At 39.0% G+C, this 17,169-nt stretch overlaps 1 protein-coding gene across 1 annotated transcript in view; it reads left to right on the top strand.

Moving 5' to 3' along the window:
- Positions 1 to 17,169, top strand: part of NPAS3 (neuronal PAS domain protein 3) — a 1,134,041-nt gene that overhangs the window by 1,029,648 nt on the left and 87,224 nt on the right. Inside the window, exon 8 of the mRNA XM_006835502.1 lies at positions 3,622 to 3,740. Coding sequence (XP_006835565.1) covers positions 3,622 to 3,740 — 119 coding nt within the window. The remainder of the gene's footprint in view (positions 1 to 3,621; positions 3,741 to 17,169) is intronic.

The raw sequence follows: 17,169 nt of genomic DNA, 5'->3' as shown, positions 1-17,169 counted from the left end.
TGGAATCTGGAGAGTTCTCAGCCACATTCTCCTCCTCCCTCACCTCCTGCTCCTACACAGTGGTACCAATCGCAGCCACTGCAAGCGCAGTTAGGAGATTAGGAACAGATATGGAGTCACACAGATATGATTTCACATCGTGGTGGCATTTGCCACCATAAACATGATTTCAACTTTTGCTGTAAATTGATCTGTAAATTTGACAAAATATGCAAAAACTGACATTTCAAGAGCTGAGATCATTTTGACTTATTAAAAAGTAGAGACCCTTGAGAGTCAGCAAAAGGAAATACGTTTCTGTATTTAGCTTTCAGTTGCATGGGGCATATTTTATGTTTGTTTGTGTTCAGCTCCTTGCTTTTAATTCATAGGTTAAAACTGGGCACATCTGGACTTTGATCACTTAATCCCGCTTTGCCCATAGATTTCTCCTGTGTCTCAGGCAATAGATGTAACTTCTCTGAATCCCAGATTTTTTCTTATCAGAGCATGCAGTAACCATGGTCTGACTCAAAAAGTTGACAGAAAAGTATTTTGCGCCTAGAAAACACTGTGAAATCATTCTTTGACATCAGCGACTTCACTGACTATACTTTTTTCACTACTGTTATCCTCTACACACACACACACACACACACACACACACACACCATGCCCCTTCTCTGCACTGTCCCAATTATGATGCCTTGGCTCTTCCCCCACTGGAATCTTTATCAGAATTGTGCTTCTTACCTGAGACAGTTGGGAAGCCTGTTTGGTAAAACTGCTCTCTCAACTGCCAAATTCAGAAAATACGTCTGTGTACATGAAAGTTACCATTGTCAGAGTTGGGACAAATGGAGTGCATGTGCTAGCTCTTGAGGAAGCATGGCCATGGTGTGTGCACTCTGGAGTCTGTGATATATCCCTCTGGAAGGACAGTGTAACTGCTGCTGCTTCTGCCCCTGTCCTCAAAACTAGGAAGTCACCCAGAATTAAAGCAAAACTCATCATCAGAAATCAAGCTCTTACCTAGCTCAACCCCCTTCTCCGCCTCTTTCCACCTCCTTTGCCCCCCTGCTTTTGAAATGAAGCTTGAGGACCATTTTAGGCCTTAAATCTCAGCTTCAATTGGGCAAAGCCCAGCCTTAGGGTTGCTCTCACACCAGTTGTCCTGGGTTTAATTAGCGCTGCCCCTGTATGTTTAGGCAATTACTGCTGTAACACATGGGGCGGTGTGCTTCTCATTGCCTAAGTCAGGACGGATGCACTGCTCAGCCTCCACAACTCATGCAAAGCTTGTGCCTTTCCTTTCCTCACCCAGCAGGAAGCCCCCATGCTGTGGTCTCTAATGTGCACTGTAAGTGTTTCACTATACAGTCCCACATACTAAAACCAATCATTTCTAAAGATGCCTGAATTACCCACACTTCCACAGTCTAGGTAGTTCCTTCATTACTGGGTCAGGGTATCCAGGACCCCAGCTCTAAAACATATTTTACTTTCCCATGAAGTTTCATTTCTCCTCAGCTACTGCACACACAATCTTGCTGAACAGAGCTGAATTTTGAAGGCTGAGTTTGTGGTGTGGATTCTGATGGTTTCACGTTAGTTCAAGTCTCTGAGGACCAGTGCCAATAAATGTGAAAGGGACAACCGTAGATTGGCATACTTTTCCATTTCCACGAGGATGAAAAAACTGCTATAAATTAAGTCTAACCTTAAATGTATAATCTGTCCTTGGGAGAGAGAACAAAAAAAAAAGAAGAAGGATATAGCATCTTCAAGCTTTCGGCATCCCTTACGAGAAAAAATTGGTTCTAAGGGTCTCTGATCTTGTGTTTTAGTAAAATAGAACTGCATGGCTGACTGACAGTTCTGATCTAAAGCATTTACGTTTAAGTTTTGATCTCTCTGCTTTTGATTAAAACTAATGAGCTCATTTAATTCAAAATGGGAATCTCTGATAAGAGAAATAAGGTTGATGTGATTGGATTAGAGGGGCAAATTAAACTCTTAGAGCAGAAGTTTGTGCTTATATAGTGTATTAAAAAGCTGTTGGCGTATTATGGCGTGTTAGATGATGAGAAAAATTTCATAGTAATTCATATTTAATCAGAAGAAATGAAAGTACTAAATATAACATGGCTCTGCTTTTCCCTCGAGTGATAAAAAGCTGTACATTTAAAATGACATCAGATCCAGGCTCTCTAAAAGAAAAGAAAGAAAGAAAAGAAATCCATAAGAGAGATACATAAAAAAGGGACATTTGTCAGTAGTTATATCACTTCAGAATAGAAATACCACAAATGTAGGAAAATATACTCCTATTAAGAAAGAATGATACAAGAAAAGTCCTGGACCACAATAGTGAGCTTTTTTATATTATAGTAGCTCTCACAATTTTCCTTCTGCACTTCGTTTGATGTGAAAAACAGATTTCCTTCTCTTAGAAATATATGGACCATGCATGCTTCATATAACTTAAATTTGTAGAATTTCTTTTGTCTCTTTTCCAACTATTCTCACATGTATGTAATTCTTCAAATCACTTTATTACATGTATTTCTGTACGCCTGCCAGAGAAAATTAATGTAGGGCTATCAGACAGAACTGATTTGACAGGACTTAAAAACCAACAACACTTAAAAGAAAACTTGTTTGTTCTTGGACTTTTCCTTTAAAATAAGTAAGGCTTTTTTTTCTAAAGTATAACTTTAGAAAAATAAAGTCAGAGGAATTATTAGGCTTAAATATCCCCAAATCAATTTCTTTGCAGGAAAAGACCTAAAATTATAAAGTACATTAAAAGCTTGTCTTTAAAGAAAATAGATTTACATTGCAACTTGACTGTTTATATAATGGTGTTTTTAGGTCAGAAAGACTGTCATTTTGAATTTCATAGATAAAAATATGTTCTACTTAGTTTAAAAACATATAAAATGAAAGAATACCTTACTTAAAAGAGGAAACAGTATTATTTCCTCAGGTCAAATGCAGACAAGTCAGAGAGAGGAACCGTTTCCTATCTGGGCAGAGGGAAGGGAGAACGCTGCTCCTATTAGCAGGAATGGAAACGTGGTGCTGTGAGGAATAAATTTTATCTGTGCATCCCATTTCCATTCCTCCATCTTGAGTCAGCTGAACAGACTTCCCATGCTTCTTATTCCCTACAAGGAATGAAACCAACTCGGAAGGACAAAAAAAGACAGTGTGTTTCTTGGAACTCATGGTAGCAAGTGGTGTAAGAAGGGATTCTCGGGAAGAACAAAGAGCAGGTCTTCCTCACCCTACACCTTGGTCAGTCCTATAAATCTGCAGGTCCACCATTTCATGACAGATCTTACCATGCGCGTGGGCCGAGACTCAAGTTGTGCTGCAGTGACTAACTTATTAAATCCCACTTAGGGAGCTGCTGGAAGTTACAAAAAAAAAGGTCTGAAACTGAGTTACTTGGGACACATTAATCTCTCTTTTTATTTTCTGCAAGATAAACATTTTCTAAATGAGGTAAATTGATTACTACGCTCTTAGCACCCATCAGTCATTTATTTTTAGTTAACTCAAGGATTGCACCTGAACAGTGGCTGTGAGGGCAATGTAGAGATCTAACCACACTGTATGTATTTTTGTATTCCCCAGTGGAGTCAACAAGCCCCAGTCTGCTAACCACTGACAACACCCTTGAGCGTTCCTTTTTCATCCGAATGAAATCAACTCTGACCAAACGTGGCGTGCATATCAAATCATCAGGATATAAGGTAAGCGGTGCTCTGGGAAGAAACACATTTCTATCTTGGTTCAGTCCTGGGTAATTTGCCATTGAATTTTCCAGCTGCTTTGAGTCCAGATAATTAACACACATGATCCTGAACAGTCCAGAGGGTTCTTAATTATTTGTCTTCCTGCCTCAATGTAAGGACTTTATTATTACACCTCTCCATCTCATATCAGACAATGCAACTCACTAAATATTCAGTATAGTGGCTTTTCTTAAAATACTTCTTAATCCAAGTGCTTCAGTGTATGCTGGAAATCACTTTGATGAAGCAGGTGGGCCAAATTCATATCAATACCAAAGGTGGTTATTACTTATAAGAGTTCTACTTCTCCCTACTTTCACCTTCCCCCTGTCTCTTTAGGAAAAGACTGCCCACTTCAACATCTTCACCACTGAAATTCAAACACTGTGATAGTAATTATTAGGTTACATGTCAGAAACCTAAATTCTGAAAATATAACCAGTAATCATTCAGTTCTATCTTAGTATATATACACAATAGTCAACATACAGCTGAAAGATAAACAGCAAAGACTAAGTCTGAAGTCGTAATCTGCATTTTTATCATTTAAGGTTAAGGATATAAAGGCATTCTAATCTCAAGAAATTCCAACATTTCAGTTACTATAGCAACATAAATTAAGACCTATGAAATTTATGAACTGCCTTTGGCAACCTGAATCTTATCAATTTACAACACACATACCAATGGCTCAAACAATATTTATTACATGTGGGAGGGAGAACAGACTAGAATGTTCCATAGAAGTGGGAACAAGAGCTTCCCCAATTTTAGAGTTCAGAACTTCTGACAGTGTGGTTCTAGAGAGTGACCAGAGTGTTGTTAAGAACTGGACAATTATTATCACCTGGTCTCAGAAGCCTTATTAAAGTCATCAGAAGACTAGCGGCTGTAGAAAAGACAGAGTCAGGCACTTTCTTTGACATTAATTCTTCAGAAAAGGAAGAAAGGAGGTGGGAAGCAGGCCCTTCCCTTCCTAGCACGACCTTTACTGAGCTGTCCTGCAGTCTGAAACGCACACGTGGAGCATCCTTAACCTTTAACAGGAACATCAACAGAAGAGGCAATGGGGCAGCTGCCCCTGCAGTAGCTTTCCCCTATTGAGTCTTGTTACAAAGGAGTGTGTGTGAGGAAACAAAACAGGTTCTGTCCCTAGGACCATTTTGTATTTCCTGCCCCCGCTGAACACTGTATTATATGTTTAACGGTGTACAGTTGTGTACAATGGTTATCAATTGTGTTACCAGTTTGTACAAATGGATAAGTTTGGAATGTCTCTCAGCATTTGTTCTTCACCTTCCTGATTTTCACTGTTTATTAAGAGGCATGTTTCAGGAGGAAAGGAGAGTGGAAAAGGTAAGCTGTAATTCAAAAAGCAGTATTTTATGTAATTCAGTATCATTAGATAATTTAAAACTTTTAAAAACAAAACATTTGGTATCTTACTGCAAACCACAGATAGCAAAACTCCATAACATTTTGGAATGGGGGATGTAAAGGTAGAAAAAATTATGGAGGAAGAGTTCGTAACTTCAACCTAGGCAAGAGTCAACTTGACTTGGGTTGGCTCGTTTGCTCGCTTGCTTTTGTCATATGGGCATCTCAGTGCAGCTCCTATCCCTATATGACCTAAACTTAGACAAGCTAATAGCGTAGTGGTTACAAGTTGGTCTGCTAACCTCATGGTCAGCAGTTCAAAATTATCAGCTGTTCCATGGAAGAAAGATGAGGCTTTCTGCTCCAGTGAAGATCTACAGCCTCAGAAACCCTGTGCAGGAGCTTTATGAGTCAGAACCGATGCCACAGCACACTACTACCACCACCACCACCACCAATTTCCTTAATACTAATGGAACATTCTCCCTTGCATTCATCTGGCGAATATTTCTTGAGTACCCATGTGCCAAGGCCCTGTTCTAGCTTTTGGAAGCCCAATATTATACAATAAAAGTTCCTGTTTCCATGATGCTTATTCTACAATAGGGCAGACAAACAACAAATAAATAAGGAAGGTCATCTTAGTAATGGCAACTGCTAGCATTTCTGAGCATTGGCCTCTGTTGGACTTGATACAGTTTCTGTGATACAGTAATCTTTACAACAATGCCAAGAAAACATATTGTTACTTCCATCTCACAGATGAAAAAGCTAAGGCCTAGAGAGATTAATTAAGGAGCTCTGGTAGCATAGCGGTTATGAATTGGGTTGCTAACCTCAAGCTCAGCAGTTTGAAACTACCAGCTGTTCCACGGGAGAAAGATGAGACTTTATGCTCCCATAAACAGCCTCGGAAACCCTGTACAGGGTCGCTATGAGTCGGAACCGACTCCATGGCACATAATCACCACCACCATCATCATGTATTAAGGGACAAAGCTGGAGTTTGAACTCATGGAGTCTGGCTCTACGGTGCCTGTGCTTAACTACCAGGCTGCACTGCTCTGCAGACAGTGAGACAGAGTAACGTGAAAGAGTGTGGCTGATGGGGCAGGAAGACTTCCCTAGAAAGGTGACATGTCACCTCTGACAGGTGTATGAGAGGGACCACCATGCAAATATCTACAAGAATCTTTCTAACACACCTAGGATTTAGGATCAATGATACCTTGATATATTAGAAGCCATCCTGGTGAAAGAAAAGAAGAAAAACAACCTAGAATATCTAGGATGGGAAGAGATTTAGAACCTATTCCACATTCTATCAAATCCTGTTGTTGCTGTTAAGTACCATTGAGTCAGTTCCAACTCATAATAATCCTCTGTATAAGGTTTCCAAGGAGTGACTGCTGAGTTTGTACCACTGACCTTGTGGTTAGCCGTGCAGTGCTCATCCTACAACACCATATTAAATCAAAAAAATTGCAATTGATCACACTCCTCTGTCCACTCCTCTCTCAGTTGTCTTTCTCTCAAGATATTGTGAAAGTTGCTACCTGAAGCTTTAGCCCTCTCTCCATCGCTTCAATAAGAGGAATCCTTCAACAAATCCCCTCCTCCTCCTCTCTGAACTTCCCTCAGTAATTAACCTTGTGTGAAAGTTAGTAGCGGAGCTGATGAGCATCCCATGACATGACACAGCTGAATAACATCCACATTTATCTGTTCATTCTCAGTAAGCCAATCTAGCAGCAGCTTAAAAACCGTTCAGACAAAACTGGCAATCACCTCACCACCACACAATACACACAAATAAAAAGAAGCAATGATGATAATTTCCCCCCTAATGTCTTACCATTGTATGCTTCTTTATTTTTCCTTAAGGATCCAAGATGTAAAGCCTTACTCAGGTCACTATATAGTCTCTCCATTTTTTCTATCACCTTGGCACATGTGCCTTTCTGACTTCTTCCGCCACTTTTTCTTTAGTAGTTTTGTTGTCACTGATGGTAATGATTGTAACAAAAGTACCTCCCACTGAACATGGACTCTGTGGCAGACTCTTAACATTGTATTATTATCAACCCATTTTGCAGGTGGTGAAACAAAGCAAGAAAATTCGTTAAGTGATTTGTCCATGGTCACATAGCTCTTTAGAGTCCTGGTGTGACACTGTAGGATAAGCACTGGACTGCTAAACACAAGGTCGGTGGCTCAAACCCACCCGCTGCTCCTCAGTAACCTTACGCAAGGCTGCTATGTGTCTGAACCAACTTGACGGCACTTTAACGACAACATCATGTAGCTCTCTAAAGTAGCTACTAAGGAACCAGGATTGAATCCAGGCATTGGGTTCTGGGCTCTACCCTCTTAACCACTTTGTTTTTTTGCTAAATGATCAAGTCTAAATAAGGGTTCCGTGTGATCTGGACCTCAACATATGGAAGTATAAAAACCTGATTAAACCGTTCCCTGTGGTGGTCTAGTCACCAGTGGTCCACAGGCACCAGTGTATCCCAGTGCCCCAAGGAGTTCACAGAGATTTGCCCTTCCTTTCCAGGGATTAATATACCTTCTCAGGAACCCCATAACCAAGAATTCTAGCAAAAGAAGTGCCAGTCTGAGTCTGCTAATTGAGGTATAGAATGAACCTAATTTGCTGTTGCTTGGTTTGTGCTGCCCAGTCCTCAGGCAGATTGCCCTCTCCCCAATGAAGCTTCCCAACTGTTTGCTGTCATTTGGTTGTTGCTGTCCTCATTTGCTTGAGAATCCATGGCAGTATGCTACCAGGACCAGGCACTTTGTATGCCTCAGGGATTACCCTGTTGTTTAGGGTTTATTGTTAACCACATATCTTAGCATAGCACAGTTTTCATTTAAATTACATTGCATCAATATTCTGTCTTCTTGATTAGGTCGAGGTTGGGGGAACTTGCTAGGTATAGCACATGGGGTAACAGGAGATATGTAATCAGGAAAATTAGAGAAGTAAAGACTAATTGGGTCGCCTCCTTAGCGCCCTGCCTTTGGAGGAGAGTTTCCTTTGGTCTGGGACTTCCGTTTCCTAATCTACTCTTACATGCCCACTAGCACCTCTGTCATATCTCTACACACACACTGATGTCCTTGCTCTAATGGTTTCATGGAGCAGCCTTAGCTGGAAACACAGACAAAAAGAGAAAATCCTTGTATATAATGCTAAGACTATCTCCAAACTCTTCACAGAGGTAAAAATCTTCCAATGTGGGCGTTCCTGCTATGTTGCACACCAACAGGTCACTCAGGGAGGGTGTGGGAACTCTTGAAAATAAACAGTCCTCCATCTGGGATGATTTGAGTATGGATTTGCCTGTAGCTAAGTGTTGAACTAAATGACTTCTGAAATCCTATACAGCCTTCTTATTATATAAAGATACAAAGAATAAATAAATACTTAGAGAACATAATAAGTAGATTCACTGGTGATTAAGATTGCTGATAGACCCCAGCTATAAGAATATTCATATCTAAGCATGAAGTACTAACAAAAGCGTTAAATTAGAGGTTTCTAATTGGCTGAAGAAAATTCTTTGGTCTTTTCCAAGCACAAACGTAGGCGTCCTTCAGATTAGAAACGTCTCTTGTTCATTTGTAACAATTGACTTCCCATGCTTGCATCTGTTGTGATTTGTTATATTTCGGGTGTCAGAGACCCCTCTGAGGATTTGGTGAAATCTATAGAGCCTCTCTCAAGTAAAATTAATTTTTCATCATGAGATTCTTTAATCTTTGAAGTTTATCCATTGATTTCAGGTTATAAAACCCTTTTTAATATGATTTCTAAGAAATGATGACATATTCAGCACTTATTAAGAAACCAAGCTTGTGCATCTTTCAGAATATACGTATTAAATCAATATCACCATAGCCCTTTCTTTCCTCTTCATTTCTCCCTCTCATTTATCCATCCGATGTTAATACATATTGAAGTCCTATTGCGAAAGTACATCAATTCCTAGATTGCAGAAGCACAAAATCGAGATTGTCATTTTTATCCTTTTCATGCAGATAAGCTTGAATCTTTTGAGAAAGTATTTCTCAGAGAATAGTTTTTAGAAAATTATACCTAATATAAGAAAACTATCTATACCTGTAGTTCAGTGCGTTCTTTTCAATGGTACATGGTACTGTCCTTCTTTCCTATTCAGTTAGGGGAGCAGATAGGTTGTATTCACTAGGATCTCCAACATCAAAATTACAGCTAGGTAATTTTTAAAGTTGAAGACTCTTCATATGCAAACTTGTTCTTGATTGAATGTGTATATTAACAAGTCTCAAGATGATAGCAAACTGGAAGGGAATTGCTACTTACTGTTTCAATCATTTGCAATTTTAGCTGCTCTTGGTTTAATTTTTTTTAAATAAACCAATTCTTATGAATTGGTTTAATGCTCCAGTGAAAGAAAGTCCACAATACAAAGATATCAACTCCTCCCTCTCACTCACCTGCCATTTAAATGGCTTGCCAAAATTTGTTGAATCTGCTTCCTTTTCTATGCTTACATTCTTCAAGTTTAATGCCTTTTCCTTGACCTAGTGTGAGAGATTCCCAAATTCCTTACCAAGAGATTTTTTTTTTCCTCCATTCTGTCCTGCACTCTGCTCCCCAGGATATCTTTATGTGTAATACAAAGCCCCTGTAATCATTTATTTCTCTGTTCCTAAAGCTTTAGGGGTTCATAGTGGCAACATAAGCATCTAGTCCCAGCCTGCCTTTTCTATTACCATCTCCAGCATTCTTTTCTGTAAGTCATACTACTGACTTTCTACCAATCAGACCTGTCATCTTTCAGGAATTATGGGTTCTTTTGAACAAGCTGTTTTATTTTCCTAAAATGCTCTCCCCTACCCCACTTTTATCGTGAAAACACTATATCAAACAACATTTTGTTAGTTGCTGTTGTTAAGTGCCATTTAGTTACAACTCATAGCAATCCTGTCTAAGGTTTCCAAGGAGTGGCTGGTGTGTTTGAACCACTGACCTTGCAGTAAGTCAGCACTTATCTTACAGCACCACCAGGACATGGAACCACTCAAACATCACATCTGTTTTCATCTTTCATAATTCCTCAAAGCAAAACTGTCTCTTCTCCTCCATGCTAAACAGCATTTTTAAAAGATTATACTTACATTCTCTGGGCTTTAGTTTCCTCACCTATAAAATGAAGCCACCAATAGTATACATAGATCAAAGAATTTTCCTGAGGTCAAATGAGATTAATACAGACTTAGCAAAGCATCCAGCCTCCATTTATAGCATGCTTTCATATAATTTCACGTGAACTTGGCAATATCTCTATTTTCCTAACTTTGAATATAAATAAAATGGACACCAAAAATGTCTGTCTACTTGTCTAAAGTCACATCAATAGTAAACTGCAAAACTGAGAGAAGAATCCAGATCTAATTCCAAGTGCCATGGTCTTTCCAGTAGACTGGGTTGCCTTTTTATACTAGTGCTTCTTATTCTGCTTTCCTCCCTTAACACCTATCACATGACTAACACATAACTAACACTCAATAAATGATTGAATTGCTTGATCTGAAATACTAATGAAAAATGTTAACAAAGTCTTATACTACTAAGACATCCTACTAGTTGACAACAATGTATTTTAGATGTGAACATTGTTAACAGTTATGAACCCAAATATACAGTGATGTAGCTTTCATTTGCCCATCTTGCCTGCAAAGATTTTGTGGATGTTCATTAGTACTTTACTAAAAGCAGCATGCACCACACCCATAGATAGCATTACCCTGAGCCACCCTTGAGGATTCCTTTCAGACAATGAAAAAGAGAGTTATTGTAGCCATCACTAATTCATCATGGCTTCATGTTGGCCTCTGGTGTTTCACCATTTTCTTCCTGTTAAATCATCTTTCAGGATTTTTACCTGTAGAATCAATTTTTTTAAGGTCTTTCCTTTTGAAAATTAGAATAATATTTGCATATATTTTGTCTTCTGACACGTCTAATGATTTATCAAAGATTGCTAAGAATATGTGAGGTATTATTATGAGAAGGTTTTGGTTCTTCCATTCCCCAGGAGGGTAAGTAACTATATGCAGTGAGCTTTAATTGTACTAGAAGTGTAGGTTGGAGATAGGCCCAGGATTAATGTAGAAGGTCTTGTGATGGTGGCCCATCTTTTAAGATTCCTAAGAGCACGCACTAACCTTATCAGCTAAAAGGCTTATCGTCTTAGACAAGTATGCACAGAATAGATGCCAACTCCATGTTTCCTCCAGCCTGAGATTCAGACATGTTCCAGGTGTTCAGACTGATCGGTGCACACCTATGAAAACCTTTGCTGTAGCTTTCTTTGTCTAGAAATGATGACTACAGTATCCCAAGCTGCACAAAATGTTACTGTCTTGTCAACAGATGAATTTTCAGAGACCAAAAATTCTGCAACCAATTCAGACTTTCTAAGACTACACATTTATTGCCTTTCAATCACCCCCAGACACCTAGAATAATTGAAGGGAGAAAAAAATCCAAGGTAGAACATGCAGGCTGAGGCTGTCCTGATGGAAAATGCAAATAGAGGAGTGAACCAATAAAGTCACATTTTTAAAATCCTATTATCTCGCTTTCATCCCTGCTCACCTCTGCACAATTGTCCATGATATCGTGGTTGCTACTGTCATCTTAAATACAGCTGACATTGTTTCTGATCTTAAAGAATTTATGTCCCCATTACCAAGGCATGGCAGTAGATCCAGCTCAGGATATGTCATTTCTGCCGGGGCTAATCAGCTAGCTACTTTACCAGCTACCGGCATAATCACTAGCCATGCAGTGAAGTCTCTGTAAATTCTAAGTACGTCAGTAAGTGCAGCCAAGTATGGTGCTAACTTATTGGTACTTAGTTTCCTGTTATACAGATTTTAGAAAGCAAATAGGAAAGTTAAGCATGTCTCTTTTTCTAACTAAAGTTAGATCTTTTCTGGTTAGTTTTCTGTCTGTTATTAAGAATAACCAAAATGATGGAAACTTTGAAAATGGCATCATTGATGAAAAACTTAGCAAATATGATGTCTTTGACTCCACTAATGCTTTTCAGAATTTATCATCAATATCTCTGTAAATATAGTCTCATCTAATAATTTATTTGTAAATGATTGGTTTAAATGTTCTAGTGCATGCAACATTCTGAAATCATTGAATGTTTCATAATGTTGTTGTTGTTGTTGTTGTTGTTCAGTGCTATTGAGTTGGTGCCAACTCACAGTGACCTGTGTAGGATTTCCAAGAAGCAGCTTGTGAGATTGAACTGTTGACCTTGTGGTTCAAACCAACCTTGTGGTCCAGTGCTTACTGATTTCAATAGATGTATTAAATTGAAACATCCAAAAATGTTTCTAAGATTTTGACTGAGACCCTGACTTTTCTCCATGGCAAACACAAGCACCATCTGCATCACCATGTGACTATTCCACACTGAAACCATTTTTTTGGAGCATGAGTAAGTAGGTTTGATATATTACTTGGGTCTCTCAAATAAATCTGAATAAAAAAATAGTCTTATACGTCTCAAATTCAATATTCTAGAATATGTTAAAGTACATTTCTATGAAACAGTCGAAACTTCGTTGATCATTATTCATTGCTTTGATTTATAAGTTTTCCAAAAAGTCTAATTATGGTAGATATATATTTTTACATGTATTACTCTTACTGTTTTGAAGCTTTGGCCCATTGAAATGAGTTTTAAAACATATACATATATACACAATTGCAAGTTTTCATTTTTCCAGGCCTAGGAGTCCTGGTATGGTGCTATGGGTAAATGCACCAGACTGCAAAGCCGTTTGAACTGCAAGGTCAGTGATTCAAGCTCACCAGCTGCTCCTCCAGAACCCTATACAGGGTCACTATGGGTCGGAATCAACTCGACAGCACTTAGCAACAGCAATAACAATAGTACTTAGATATGCTAATATGCACTAACAGCTACAGAAGTTCGCAGTTTTCTGTTCCTGTAAAATACTCTCTGGATCCAATGGTCTGAAATAGTGATTAGTTAACTCTTACGGATTTCTTAGACTTCCAAATGCATTATCTTGTTTGATCACCATTGCCTGAAAACAATTCTTTGGAAGAGTTACTAAGTGCATGGGTCATGGCTTCAGACAGAAGAGGGTTTGGAATTAGTCCTGCCATTCCTGGCTCTATAGTTTTAATTGATTTTTTAGAACTCATAGCACCCTATGTAATAGTAGACTGCCCCATAGCGTTTTCTAGGCTCCCACATGGAATTGCTGAACGTTGTCAGCCCTGTGCTAAATTATTGTGCCACCAGGATTCCTTTCCTTCATACAGCTGTTATGACATGAACTATGATAATGCAGGTAAAGTGTTTAGCACAATACCTGGCCCATAGAGAGAATGGTGGTGGTGGTGGTGGTAAGTGCTGTCAAGTCGGGTCTGACTCATACTGACCCTGTATAGGGTTTCCGAGGAGCGGCTGCTGACCTTGAACCTCCAGCCTTGTGGTTCAAACTGACCTTGCAGTCCAATGCTTTATCTCACAGCACCAAACCATGACTCCATAGAGAGCATGGGTGTCCATATATGAAGTTTCATGTTTATGGAATGCATACTGTGAGCTTGATCAAATATTTATCTAGACTATCCCAAACCTTAACCTCCAAATTTCTACCAATATATCTAGAATGATGTAAAATAGCAATTCATCAATAACACTTCAGATTATCTCATGGAAAATTGTATGAGCTCTAAAACAATAAATTATTTCTTCTAAAAAAAAAAAAAAAGGTGCATTTACTTCCGGAAAATTTCTCCTTTGTTTGTAAGTCCTGAATATTGATTTTATTTTAAGAAACAAAACATGACTGAAATATATCATTGTCCCTTTAATAAAAGTACATACCAAATGGTTTGTTTTCGAACTGATTTAATGCCACAGCAAGATTAATACAACCGTTTAGCATTAGAAATGGGATAAGGGCGGGGCTAATTCGATGTGGTTAAGCTATGAAATAAATAGCATTTCTAGGCCCCTTAGCCCAGAAAACTTCATGATTTAGATAAAGCATCCACAGAAACATAAGTTCAGCCCTCTCGTGGAGGTAAACTAGCACTATAGCATCAACCCTGACGCATGTGCAAGGTACTATACACAGCAACATTCCAGAAAGGATTCGGTGGATTCATTCCAAGTAGAGGTCCACAGCTCCTCATGCAGCGACAAGGAACTACTCAGATCTCTATGCATTGCCTACCACCACCTCTAAAAAGTGGAGTCCTGTTGTGGAGCTGCAGTTTAATGCACTGGACTGCAACTTCAGTGGTTCAAGCTCACCAGCCGCTCCTCAGAAACCCTATATAGGGTCGCTGTGAGTCAGAACCCACTTTATGGCATGTAACAACAACCACCACCACCACTAAAAATTGCCCTCTTCCCAGGTGCAAATGAACAGTGTCTCATTGTAAAGCATTGTGCAGAACAAAGCGATCATCTTTAAACAAAATGGTCATCTAGGGAGATCAGTCCTCAATCATTTATAGTAATAGTCTATTCCAGGAAGAGTATTCTGTCTCCTGCCTTATTTTTGTGTGTGTTCTGAGTGGTTTCTTATTATAATCTAAACTTACAGTGGGCAGTGGTGGTGGTGATTGTGTGTCACCGAGTTGTTTCTGAATCACAGCAACCCTGTATAGGGTTTCCAAAGCTGTAAATCTTTACAGGAGCAGAAAGCTTCATCTTTCTCCCACAGAGCAACTGGGAGATTCAAACTGCTGATCTTGCAGTTAGCAGCCCTGTTCGTCATCCACTATGCTACAAGGACTCCTTGGTGGGTAATGAATATCGCTAAATTGCTATGTTGGCAGCATCATTTTAAGCTCATAGTTGGCAATAGTTTACTGAAACAACCCATGTAAGTTATCATTTGAATGATTGCAGCATTTACACCTCCCTTTCAGCAAGGGCCTTCCCACTGCTTTTTATTCTTCTTGAAGTATGAAAATAAGTCAAAAAGTATTGCTAGAATATCATAGAAATATTTATTAAACAAATATATCAAAATGTGAAGGTGTTATTTCATGGCATAGCTGTCATTTAAGTCCCTACACATCTTAAGGCAGTGTTTCCATTTTTCTAACCCTTTCCTGAATTATTCAGCACTCTTCAATTGACACCTTGTCAAAACAACAGTTTTGGCATCCTCGAGGGACTCAAATCATGTTCCTTTCCAATGTTTTTTGAGTTTGGAGAACAAAAAGAAGTTTGAAGAGGCAAAAATCAGTTGTTGGGTAGGTGGGGTAAGGTTTCCCAATGAGATTCTCCTAAGACAGCTCTTACTACCCTCAAAGGATGAATGAGTACATTGTGAAGATAGGAAAAAATGATTCCGCACCACTGGCCTCTTTCTCACCAGCTCATTTTTCAATTTTCTTAAAACAAAATGAGCTCCCATGATCACCCAATGCCCCTTCAAGAAACTCTACCAAGATTACCTCTTTGAATTCAAAACAAAAGAAAGGTAATCATAACCTTCTGAGTTATCCACTCTTCCTTCAGACAGAACCCCAGCAGAAGCTGTTTTGATTGGACCTTTCTCTTTGAAGGCACCCTAACAAAATTAAGATATGTGACAGACCTTGTCTGCAGCCATCTACAGAGACATGTTGAAACACGTTTTTAAACCCATGCATGTCTGAACTGGAACCCAAGTAGCAATGATTTTGACTTGACCTCATATATTGTCCCTCATGGGTCACACCCACTTTTTCACACAAATTTTTGCTCCAACATCACTTCCTTCATTATCGCATCTAAGTAAGACACAAGCATACTGTCTATACCACATAACATCTGAATCCTGCTGTCCTGATGTTCTTCGCAGCACTTAACACAGTTATACTATTTTATAAGCTTATTTGATACATAGTTTGTCTCCTCCACTAGAATATATTCAGGAGTTTCTAGAACTATTCCAAGCACATAGTGGGAATTCATTCAATAAACATTGCTTTAAAAATGAATAAATGTATAAATATTGGACATCATTTGTACTCACTGTGGGATGTCCTATTCCTGCCTGGGATCAGTGTTCAGCCTCCTTTAAAAGTAGTTAGAGATGAAAGTATGTGGTCAATGGAATTTGATGACAGGTTTAATTTGTTTAGTTTCCAGGTCCCAGTGTCACTTAAAACTTTCTTCCTTTTAAAAAGGCTACACTAAGAGTTGACGTGTCTTTTATACTTTGGACATATTGTCAGGAGGGACCAGTCCCTGCAAAAGGACATCATGCTAGGCAGTGTGGAGGGTCAGCGAAAAAGAGGAAGATGGCCAACAAGATGGATTCGCAAGGTGGCAGCAGTAATGGCCTCAAGCTTAACAATGATTGTGAGGCTAATGCAGGACCCGGCAAGTGTTTTGTTCTGTTGTGCACAGGGTTACTATGAGTTGGAATCAATTTGGCAGCGCCTAACTGCAACAACAATTACATTTCTATTCACACTCATCTTACTGTGGTCAATTCCATGTTGCTATGGTGCTAGAAGGTATACCATGTATGTTTCAAATACCAGCAGCGTCATGCGTGGTAGCTAGGTTTCAGTGGAGCTTCCAGCCTAAGAACAGATTAGGGAAGAAGGAATAGGCAGGTCCACTTCTGGGGGATTTTATGAGCAGCATTTAAACATTGTTTGATACAGTACTGGAAAATGAGACCCCATGGTTAGAAGACACACAAAATATGACTTGGGAAGAATTGCCTCCTCAAAGTAGAGGCAACATGAATGACATTCATAGAACAAAACTTTCAAGACCTTCATTTGCTTATGGGGCAAAAATCAAAATGAAAAGAAAAAGATGCTAACATCTATTAATAATCAGAACATGGAATGTATAAGTATGAATATAGCAAAACTGAAAGTTGTCACAATTAAATGGACTACATAAAGATCAATATCCTAAGTATTCTTGTTGTTGTT

Source organism: Chrysochloris asiatica, unplaced genomic scaffold (genome assembly GCF_000296735.1).
Source record: "Chrysochloris asiatica unplaced genomic scaffold, ChrAsi1.0 scaffold00017, whole genome shotgun sequence".
NCBI lineage: Eukaryota > Metazoa > Chordata > Mammalia > Afrosoricida > Chrysochloridae > Chrysochloris > Chrysochloris asiatica.
Note: the sequence above shows the minus strand (reverse complement) of the source record. Positions and strands in the feature narration are given on the sequence as shown.